Below are 11,656 nucleotides of genomic sequence, written 5' to 3' on the forward strand. Positions count from 1 at the left end.
GCAGTGAGACTTGTTTAGATGAATTTTATCACCGGTATAAAAAATTCAATAATTAAAGTTCGTGATATTATACGTCAAATTCAATATTTGTGGAAAGAGAATATTTTTAAAAAAATTTCTTAACATTAGGCACCAATATCCCTTTTTTATTGTATTGGTCCAAAAATTGTAATTGGCTAAAAGTGTATATAATTTCAAAGCTGTAATTGTTTGCAATAATAGCTGTGAAAAAATAATGATTTTCCTTTTGTAGTAGTCCAATGATTCATAGTATATGCATTATACACTAGAACAGTGCCAAATATCACTCATTTCACCTTCTTTGGCAACACACACACACAAACAAAAGAAGAGACATGTTAGTGACATCTCCAACAACAGTTGATGACTAGTTTTATATATACATTGCAGCACCATAGTTTCATATTCCACAGATTCTAGACACACAACATATTGAGTTAGCCCTTGAAAGGTATACAAGTAGCAACTTACTAGTATGTTTTAGTATATCTACAGTTGCATTTCTATTGTGAGAATACTTGTGGGTTTGAAACGGAACACTCTCCGCGGCCCTCACAGACATCGTGTCTGCAGACTGGGCATACCCTGCTCAGCCAAAGCAAAATAGTGAGAAATCCGGGATCACACTCACAGACGCGCAAAGAGCTAAGGAATATACATACCTATTTACTTCTTTCAGCCATTTATCAATGCAAGGGGTGTGAAATTCATGATTACATGGAAGGACTCTCAGTTTGTCCCCTTCCTCGTAGTCGGCTAAGCAAATATAACACCTGTGGTTACAAAGACGATATTAGTTCACAGGCTATTTTTAATTGAGGGTAAGGAAATAAAATCTGAGATCAACCAATAAACTGCAACAAGCACAACTCCAGTTGTTGAGCCGTGATGACTTCTCTTGTCATATTCAAGGCATCCTAAACTATGAGATCAATAGAGCTAAGGAACTATTCAAGAAAAAGAGGATATCACTTGTACTATATCAAAGTCAGCCCTTTCTGATTCTGTATGGCTATGTCATAATCTTCATTTAACTAGAGTATAATTTTATTTTTCTGCTCCTTTGTTTTTATGAAGGGTACTGACACATCATTATTTTAATTATATTGTGGAATACGTGTAACAAAGGGGTAAAAGAAGTAGAACTCTAGAAAACAGATTATGCAACCATGCTTCCTTCTGCACAAGACAAAGACTTACTGTCTATCATCAGTGGAATCACTTTCCTCCTTACTATTTTTTTTGTAATACTTGAGAGGGAATTCATCCACGACAGATTCTGGAGCAGGAAGCGAGAGAGTAGATAGCGAAAGTGACAGAGACTGATTATGAATTTCATCCAAAACCTGAGGAACAGAAATCAAGCAACTTCTCAGCTTCTCATTAGAACTATATGAGAAGAAATTTTAAAATTCAGTCAGGTCAGGTCAAAATACAATTGGGGTCAAAGTCCTTATTTAAGTAACAATATCCCTTTGCATACTCCAAAACAAATAGTTTGTCGTCGAAAAAAATCAAACCAACTTAAGTCAAGGGTCTACCTCAAATAATGCCTCTGCAAGTAGGACTATTCGTGAAATATTTGCAAGACTACTTGACTCTTCAGCTGTAAAGAATGAGTCACATGAGCATGTACCATCCAGATGAAGTCCAGATGCACATAAAGCAGTATGTTCATCTTCCCCATCAATACCACTTATTGTTTCTGAGTCCTAGACAAACAAATGATGGTGTGAGTATTATACATTAAGTTAGCGAGCAAACAACACAGAATAAACTAGGAATATGGAAATCATTCTTTGCAACTTTTTTCGAATGAATATCATGATTGCAGACACAAAGGTTAATATCTTCATTTGCAGGCAGGATGGAGACGAGAATGACCCACATTCAGAGAAAAAATCAACCATGTTTTTACACCTCAAAAGAAAATGTATTTGTTTAAAATCTTAATCTAGGTGATTCACATTGCATTTGTATAGTTAATACTAAATCACAGGCATTATATAGAACTAGTGATTAGGAAAATAATTACAAGAATAGCATCCAAGAATTCATGAAACGTATAAACAATACAAATTTAGCAAACAAGCGAATAACATACCTCAGATCTCAACAGCCATCTCCTTTCATATCTTCGATGAAGTCCTACACTGAATGAATCAAGATCACGACTGGCTCCATAGTAATGGAGATCACCACTGAACTCAAGAAGCCATCTGTCATGTGAACCTAAGTCACCAGCCAGACCAGTTGCAAAAACAAATGTCGGCGAATCAATGTTCCTTCTTAAGCTGCGTCTTGCCAAAGCATCCCAAAATAGCCTCATACTGTTTCTTCTAGTTTCATGGCTACTTACTTCAGCAATGCTACCAGATAAGGAGTTGGAAGAGATACTAACCAAATCAAGGCGAAGAAGATCACCATTTATCAAATTCTGGTCACTGTCAGACACAATAAACCCTGAACTAGAAGTTGTTGACACGTGAGCACGGTCATCTCCGGGGTATTCAAATCGTGGTAAAGAATCAGAGACAATAGAAAGAGACCTTGGATCAGAACTGTAGCCTACAGCTGCATTGTGGCTATATTCGACAATATCATTTGAATGCGGGTGTTGAACAATGAGCCCCTGTGACTGATCGTGACCTGGATAAATGGAAGCCGTGTCTTCAGTTACTGTATTGGCATCAATAAGTTCCGCAATGTAATTGATCGCGTTATCAGAGATCGATTCTTGAGCAGACTGTCAGACAATGCCGCAATTTCATGATTAAGGTTCTACCATATATATATACTTTCGATCACAATATACTATACATACCGATTGTGGAAGAGTTTTGATATCTCTGCTTGACTGAACATCGATTGGACCAGATTCAGGAAAAGCGTCCTCAGTGATACTGCTTCTGTCAGATGAGTCCCCATTTTCATATATGGGCACTGCCTCCCCTGATTCCGATGTGAATACAGAAGAGGATTCTAGGGTTGAGTTTTGAGCATCAACTAGAGATAAGCTTTTAGTGTAGCAAATTGAATTTACCGCTGGGCCATCTCCCAGCTCCTAGGAACAAAACAATTAACAGCCTTACTAAAATGTAGCAGAAGAAATTAAACAACAAACTCATAGAAAATATCACCATTAGGTGGAAAATCTTGTACTAGCAAGTTGTATACCTAAAAATTGAAACAATAATTTCACATATCAATTAAGATATTCTTTTATCCTCTTCTCCAATCTGCTCACCAGTTTCAGTAATCTTTGTCTAACAACCATATTAGTTCAGACTCAGTTGAGTTCTAAAATCCCTTACATTACATGCAAACTGCAACAACTAATTATCCACCAAGATCACAATAGCTTCAAATCTCTCCTATAACAAAGTAGTATTACACAATTTCATAAGTTTCTTGTTAGTCAGAATATTTAGCCTCCAAACCGCTAAACTACCCCTTTACCCTAGCCCCAACTCCAAACCCCTCTTGAGTCTTGATCAACAAAATTAGACCACTTCGGAACAGAATACGAAGCTAATCGATCATGGAACAAATACTTTCCAGCCACCGAAAAATTAGCTCATATTTTGCACATTTCAAGCATCAATTCAGATCAAAAATCAAAAGGTCAAAGCAGCTCACTCTAAGCAGTTGGCTCAATCAAGAAGGCATCATAGCTAGAAGAATTGCATAATCAGAAGGCTACTGGTTTCTAATTCATTCAAGAAATTCAAAATATATATATATATATATATATATATACAGACCTGAAGAGTTGACTTGGAACGGAAAGCGCCACAAAAGATATTGGAGAGCGTACGCTTAGTGCGACGGAGCCTGGACTCGCCGGAGCCGGATATGTTTGAGGATTTGGGGCTAAGGAGATGATTGGTGGCTGAAGCCATGAATGTTTGTGAAGGAGATGAAGGTAGTGAAATTCCACTCACAATTTCTAGCCCCTTTCCTTTTCCTCTTTGCTTATTTTAGAGGTAATTGCAATTTTAAATTCTAAATTTGGATCTTGCTATAAATTAGATTTAACTCTTTAAATAACAAATAGTGTAAAATAAAATATCAATCCTTTTCATTTGATATGCAATTTGGCCTTGCTAAAACTATTATTTTTTTATAGATGCAGCTAAAATTTGATATACATTCAATGTTGAAATTCAAAATTGAAAACCAGGTTTGAGGCATTATTGTTAAATTCGTAGTTTGAAGGCATATTAATTGAGTCGGAAATTGGTATAAAAAGGTCAGAGATTTTTGTAGTTTAAATATCACCGGATTTTAAATTTCAAGTTGAAAGGATGCTCAAACTCTATCTCCAAAATTTTATGCAAATAAAACTACAAAAAATAGAAGATTGAGACATCATTGAAACTTAAAAATTAAAATGAAAAATAACATTTTACTTTATACGTAGCATAGACATAAAAGTAAGGTTTTATTGATGGGTGTCTTTTATTGATAAAAATGACAATAAATCATTTATTTTAATTGATTGGTTGATAGTACTGATATACAAAGTAGTAAATGTTTTCCTTCACCGAAACAAATTTACTATAACTATGAGAGATTGCAAAATCCAACTAAGAAAGATTGTTTGGTATCAAGAAGCATGTGACTGCAACTAATAAAACGTGTCTCGATCAGCCTATTGATTGTTTAGTTATTAAGAAAAAACTAAAAAGTGTGAAGTAACACGCTTGTAGATTTGAATAAAAAATTGTTAATACTATCTTATTCTAGTAGTACATTTTTTGTGAATTATATAGTAAAGAGTAAATGTGATAAAGACTTCGGTAAATTATAGAGTAAAGAATTAATGCACTAAAGACTTTTGTTATACGGCAATTTATTTTATGTTGGAAGCTCAAGTCAAAGGCTCATAATTCCGCTAGCTAAAGTGCAAGGGCGAAATTAGGCCTAAAGATAAGAAAATAAGTTTGACAATGAAACTTCATTCCAGAAAGTCAAAACACAGTTTTTATATCTTGCTCTTTATCAGATTTATGCAGCATATATGCAAAATAATTAACCATCATACAGTATGATGAAACAAAATACAAAATTGAAAAGCACAAGTAACATGTGTATATCAAAAATTGAGGTTCATTGAAATGTAAAGTTGGTAGTGAGCTGATAAAAATACAAGACTACAACAACATAATCTTAGTCATTTGTTAGTTATGAGGCTTGAGATGATCACGGCCAGTCGCACTTCGGGTGCACCCGGATGTACGGTGAATCCATCGTAATTAAATCCTAACTGTGATTAATTGTTTCTAATTGGTCAAAACAATCTGTGTTAGTTGCCAAATCCAAGAGTACAACATCCCAAGTGCGCAGTATATGGAAATCATCATAAGAGGTAGAAAAGGAAGGGCATCACCAAAAATGATGGGATGCAGAAATTGTCCCCATACCTCCACCGCTACTAAGCCGATCAGGTAAGATTTTCCGAACCACCCAATACGGAAAGCATTAGTTTCCGATTTGTTATCACCTCCCTTCACAGCAGGGTCTCTCATGGCGCTTGTCTCGGGAAAACGCGCAGAAAATCCATACAGCATTAGTACACCATGTAGAAGCAGCAACACGACTTTAATTGGATATTCTTGTGCTTCAAACAGAAGAGGGAACAGCGAGTAGCAGGATACTGCACACAATGATAATGGAAACACGATAAAGCTGTAAGCTTAACGCAGGCAATCCATATTAACATTAAAAACAGCTACTAATACTATCACAGAATCAGCAAGACAAATAATTGCAACCAGATAATTAGGTTACATCCTTAGTTTTGAGTAACTAATCCTGAGAGTTGGACGATGGCGAACCGCTCCACTACTCACAAAACCCCTGTGAGTAGGACACTAAAAACGTCTTTACTTATTATTTCACTAACAATTGGTACAAAATTAGGAAAGATGTTTAAAAAGGCATATGAGGCCTTCTGATGACCAACTGAAAGTGGAATATGTGCAACTACCCACCCACCGCTGGGGCCAATTTCCAAAGTTAAACCATTCCTTAAATTGCAATCAAACATTTCCCTCAGCTGTTGCGTAAACATTATTAGATGATGAAGACTGAATCCAAAAATAACACAAGAATTTTTCGAGTCCATTCACCAATATGGGCAAGCTAAATTTGTCAAGACAGCAGCATTACTTGCTCAATAGAAAAACAGAGTAACATCTTAGAGGTCAGTTACAAATATCTTGGTGTAGATATAAGAAAACAAAAAAACCATACTTGAAATTGTTGTGACCTCTTCGGATGAGAGTTTCTTGCTGTTCTTTTTCCATCTTCATTTATCAGAAGTGGGATATCTATGAGTGAACTAAAGCAGCCTACAGATATCAATTCCTCATTAGACTACCCTACTTGTAGAATTCTATTTCACAATGTCAGTAGATTGAAGAAATAGGTGGACTCATACATCAACATTGCCTTTTTTAAGTACCACATAATAGTTATGTGAGAAAAATGAAATAGTTTGAACACAATTGTTTAAGAGACAGAAGATGCATATTAATTTGCATATCAATCAACTTAGAGATAGAAAATGTTTATTAGTTTGCATATCAGTCAATTTAGAGCAGTAACATCGTATGAGTGGACAAGTGCTCAATCCAAAGCAGGTTAGTCATTTTAAGTATAAAAATTAGAGAGTGTAATCATATACCTATGGATAAAAAGAAGTAATGCTTGGCATCTTCCACACTTTTCAAGGATGTCAAAGCAAGTGGAATCACAAAGTGAAGTGACGCCTTTTCATGGACATGCCACCCAAACAGGAAGCCACATGTATAAGCGTATGATACCCACCTAGATATCATCCTTGGTTGGGGATTCCTCCATGCCTTTATCAGACATGGAGAGATTGCCAAGAGAACTGTGATGAACGTAATAAGAGGGGTGATCTGCATTTATAGTCCATTTGGTCAAAATTTACCTTTGGTATTTCACATAATTAATCTAAAATATAAATGAAACTAATATTACTCTTACATAACATTATTCAAGATCTAATATCCAACAAACCATATGGGTAATATAGAGAAGAAGAAAAATTGGGCGCAAAACTACGGATCCTTGAAGCCAATATTCTTGCAAGAATGAAGGCATGGATAAATAACAACTTAGCAATAAGTTCTTGATTGTAGGCTTAGGCACAATGCCAGCTTCTACAACTGAATTGAGATAGTTAGTACATGTAACAAAACTATATATTCTTACCGTGGGTAGAACGGAGAAAGGCGAGGAATCTCCAACAAGGCCACCAGTGAATGAGGCTGTAGGGGCTTTGATACTGAAACCTAGTCGTGTAAACAAAAATCCTAAAGCCTTATCCAACATTATATAGAATACCCAGAAGTTTGGAGCCCAGTAAGCATGGCAGAGTCCCCTGCCAAAAGGAAACATGCGTTGGAGAACTTCTTGTATCTGCAAGGTTACAGGTGGAAACAATATACATTCTGTAAATGTCTATTTCTGAAATCAAACAACTAACAAAACACTCTAACTGAATCCCATAACTACAAATCTTCAACCACATCTCATCCTGGATGGATGCAAAATTCAACACATCATAGGGCATATAGTAGCATTCAGATGAACTAGAAAGTAGCTGTATGGACTTCTATGTTGCTGCCATTCTAAACATAACAAGTACTAATAACCAGAAACAACAATAAGCTAAGATATCAGTACATGTTCTACTCTCCACTGGTGCCGTGAATTTTCAAATGCATCAAGAATCAACAAACAACTTCTCATAAATGTCATCTAAACTTAATTTAGTATGTATTATCAACTCACAACAGAACTCTATAAGGAGACTAGGAAATTCACACGATATTTAGAACCAGCATCAAATCCAAACCATCAAACACACCTAAAAGACGAAGAAAAGAAGGATCTGGTACAGGTGTATGCGTTTTCACATTCTACAACATTAAACATTAACAACTACTACTTACTAGCATAATTGAGACAACATCTACCTGTCCATAGTACCAAAACGGCCCATAGGCTGCGGCAAAGACCGCCACGACTGCGGAACCCATAAGCACCAACCTCCCAAATCCCTTGACCAATCCACCCCTACAATAATGCCTAAACAAATACACAAAATACACCGGCGCAGCCACCGCGAACAAATGCTTAAAACATAGCAAAACCGCGAAAATGAAACCCCCAATCAAATCCCTCCCTTCCTCCATAAACGAAATAGATAGCAGCAATATCCCCAACAGAAATCCATTGTACTGAAAATGCATATGATCCACGATCAACAACCCCGGCGACCAAATAACCAACGCCGAGATCAAAAGCCTCTCTAAAGCCCTAAAATTCCTGCTCCTAGTCAATCTGTGGGCGGAGTAGACGAGAACGAGATCGGAGAGCACGACAGAGAAGCGCTGGAAGAGGATCACCGAGGAGGAGGCGTAATTGAGGCCGCGGTGGAGGTCGGTGATGGTCGGATCGACTCTGGCGGCGAAGATGGAGAGGAATTTCTCGAAGTAGGCGAAGAAAGGGGGGTAATCGAGGGTCCATTGGCTGGTGGTGTCGGAGTACCAGCGGGAGAGGGGGAGGGAATGCGTGAGGGCGAGCCAGTGGCGGTGGACCTCGAAATCGGTGCTGTGGTAGGCCGGGATGAGGAGGAGTTTGACGGCGGCGGCGACGAGGGCCGGCCACCACACAACGCCACTGTTGGTTGGGGGTTTCGTCATTGGGTCAGTTGGTTACTAACTGTCAGTAGTGAATTTTGAATATTCACATAAACATTTTGTGTTTAAACTAAATACACAATTACGTATATTTTGGAATTTCTCATAAACTGAAATTATCAGTTAAGTTTTTGAAAATATAATAAAAAAAATCATATAGTACTAGCTTTTAAATTTATTTCAATTATCCCACGTAACATAAATGACTTTGTTTTTACTAAAACAGTGCATTTTATTTCAAGTTCTAATTAAAATAAGGCTAATTTTTAAAACATACGTACATTAATGGCAATTTAAATTTTTACCAAAGCTTTTTCGCATATAATCAACTTTCCAAAAAAATTGAATTTCGAACGATACAAATCCATTGTACATACTCAAATATCCAAAACGAAAAATAGACAAATTTCAAAAAGTACCCGTATTTGCTACTTAAAATAATTAAACACTGCTAATAATAGGGGAGTGATCAATTGCTAACTAATTATTTAATTGCTAACTACAACTAATTTAAGGTCATAGGATTTTAGAAAACGTGTGGTCTACAATTTGCCACGTGTAATTTTCGTTTTTATTAATAAAATAAAAAAAATATAAAAAAAACGTCAAATTAGGGTTTTAGATGAAAATGTCAATATAGTGTTTAGGAAATATCAACACAATGCTTTGAGAATGTCAACACGATGCTTTAAGAATGTTAACCCATTGCTTATATTGACATTCTACATGTATTATATTGACATATTTTATATAGTATGTTGATATTTCTGCTTTACGAAAAAATTGAAAAAATTTGAATTTTTTTTTCAAATTTTGACGTCGGAACATATGCATATATGATATCGTTGGAATCCTTATAAAATTATCTTTAATTTGATATATGTTATATGAGTTTAAAGTTTTGGAATTTCTTTTAAAAGTTAGTTATAACTAAACATGTAGTTAATTGACATTAATACCCCTATTGATATTTTATGGAATTAATCCTATGGCTTTATTGACGTTTTTTGTTGATCGTATTGATATTTCTTGGTTAATGATCTAGGCCCTTAATTTGAATATCTAATGATTATTATTTAGTTGTACTTAGCAATTAGGTATTGAGTTAGCAATATAACATTCCCCACTAATAATATAGATCTCAGATTCAACCAACACCACTTTTTTTTACTTTACTAATTTCACATTAAAACTCGTGTCATTCACAACGTGGCCTATTTTTCATGGATGGAGGGAGTATATAATAAGAAAATTTATTTTATTATTTAATTTAATTTAAATTTTTGATATAATGTTGTAATTTAAGTAAGTGTAGAGTGTAATTGAAAAATCTATAAAAAGTAGTGGATATGAAATATTATTTTGGGTTTGAGTTTGATATAAATGATTGTAGTAAAATTACTTTTGGTGTTAACATATACCAAAAAATGGGTTTGAATTTCGTGTAAATGGTTGCAGATGACCCTATATTGCATAAAATATTCACACTCTAAATTTACAAAATGAAGTATAGTATATAAGGCTATAAATAAATTAAATTGCTAGTAAAGTATTCTTTAGGTGAAAAAATGTGTAAATATATATTATTTCACAATTTAATCCTAAATGAATAATCATGTGATAATTAATCATAATAATTTTTTTAATTAAAAATAGTCTCGCAGCTTAATCCTACATGGATTATCTTGGTCATGACAACCGAATGACACCGCTATATACAAATTATCACTTTCAAATTAATAATATTCCCCTTATCCCTTTGAAAAAAAAAACATTTTTTTTTATTTTCTCATTAAAAATTAAACATTTATTAAAGTAGGAATAACACATCTTTATTTTTTTCTCTTTTACTGTTACTCTCTCTTTATTAACCCATAAAACAACAATACATAAAACTTGTGCTGAAATGAAAATGGAATGAAGAGATTGCGTGCGTCTCTAGTTATACTCCATCCGCTAATACTTGTCACTAGTTTCCTTTTTGGTCCGTTGCCAATAATTGTCACACTTACTTTTTATTACTTTTGCTAATGGATCACACATTTCACTGATTTTATCTTACTCAAGACTCACATTCGACTGTTAACTTTTTTCACTCACTTTTCTTTATATTTTTTTAAAACTCAAGTCGGGTTAACTTGTAACATCTAATAGCGGACAGAGAAAATAGATTTTAGTAATGTTATACTTCATTTTGTCCCACAGAAATATGTCATTTAGGGTTGACATAAGTTTTAATGCAATTGGTAAAATAAGAGAGAAAGAAAAATAATCATACACCCTCCGTCTCACGTTACTTCAGACGTTTCTTTTCGGCACGATATTTAAGAAAGTTGTGTTTAGTGAGTTAAATAAAGTAAAAATAGAGTAGAGAAATGAGAGAATAAAGTAAGAGAGTGATGAGAGAATAAAGTAAAAGAAAGAATAAAGTATGTATGATTAGATATTTTGTCTTTAGTTAAAAAGAGAAATGACTTAAATAACTTGTGACAGCCCTAAACAAAATTCGACTCAAATAACTTGGGACAGATGAAGTAATAGATATGAACTATATAGTGGGATGAACAGAAAAAATAGTGGTATAACTTACTCCCTCCATCTCATTTTCGGAGTCTCATTTGAGTTTAGCACGAGTTTTAAGAAATGTAAAGGAAAATTGATAAATGTGGGTCCTACGTTTCTACTCCATCCGTTCCATAAAAATATGGGCAATGGATATGACACGAGCATTAAAACAAAATTGGTAAAGTAAGAGAAATGAAGATAATGGTATGTTAAAGTAAGAGAGAGAAGGAAAATGATAGTTAAATTAAAGTAGTGTTAATGGATAATGAACCCTACATTATTAAATTGCTTTCCAAAAATGGATTGCGCATCTCTTTAAGGGATGGACGAAA

At 34.7% G+C, this 11,656-nt stretch overlaps 2 protein-coding genes across 4 annotated transcripts; both read right to left on the reverse strand.

The window, feature by feature from the left end:
* Window positions 1-359: 359 nt before the first annotated feature.
* LOC125202732 (uncharacterized RING finger protein C4G3.12c-like) lies at window positions 360-4,006 on the reverse strand. 2 transcript variants are annotated; one of them, XM_048101177.1, is made up of 7 exons: window positions 3,786-4,006; window positions 2,846-3,082; window positions 2,126-2,767; window positions 1,563-1,733; window positions 1,222-1,367; window positions 684-794; window positions 360-606 (listed from the first exon to the last, which is right to left on the reverse strand). In XM_048101177.1, the coding sequence occupies exons 1-7, from the start codon at window positions 3,921-3,923 to the stop codon at window positions 525-527; spliced, it is 1,527 nt and encodes a 508-aa protein (XP_047957134.1). In that variant the 5' UTR covers window positions 3,924-4,006; the 3' UTR covers window positions 360-524. The 2 variants fall into 2 exon arrangements, with proteins under 2 accessions (XP_047957134.1, XP_047957133.1); XM_048101176.1 differs by having other exon boundaries at window positions 2,846-3,085.
* Window positions 4,007-5,113: 1,107 nt separating this feature from the next.
* Window positions 5,114-8,795, reverse strand: LOC125205427 (probable dolichyl pyrophosphate Glc1Man9GlcNAc2 alpha-1,3-glucosyltransferase). Of its 2 annotated transcripts, XM_048104362.1 has the most exons (5): window positions 8,034-8,795; window positions 7,267-7,473; window positions 6,713-6,950; window positions 6,280-6,377; window positions 5,459-5,680 (listed from the first exon to the last, which is right to left on the reverse strand). In XM_048104362.1, the coding sequence occupies exons 1-5, from the start codon at window positions 8,760-8,762 to the stop codon at window positions 5,594-5,596; spliced, it is 1,359 nt and encodes a 452-aa protein (XP_047960319.1). In that variant the 5' UTR covers window positions 8,763-8,795; the 3' UTR covers window positions 5,459-5,593. The 2 variants fall into 2 exon arrangements, with proteins under 2 accessions (XP_047960311.1, XP_047960319.1); XM_048104354.1 differs by lacking the exon at window positions 6,280-6,377 and having other exon boundaries at window positions 5,114-5,680.
* Window positions 8,796-11,656: the final 2,861 nt, after the last annotated feature.

Source organism: Salvia hispanica, chromosome 1, assembly GCF_023119035.1.
Source record: "Salvia hispanica cultivar TCC Black 2014 chromosome 1, UniMelb_Shisp_WGS_1.0, whole genome shotgun sequence".
NCBI classification, from domain to species: Eukaryota; Viridiplantae; Streptophyta; class Magnoliopsida; order Lamiales; family Lamiaceae; genus Salvia; species Salvia hispanica.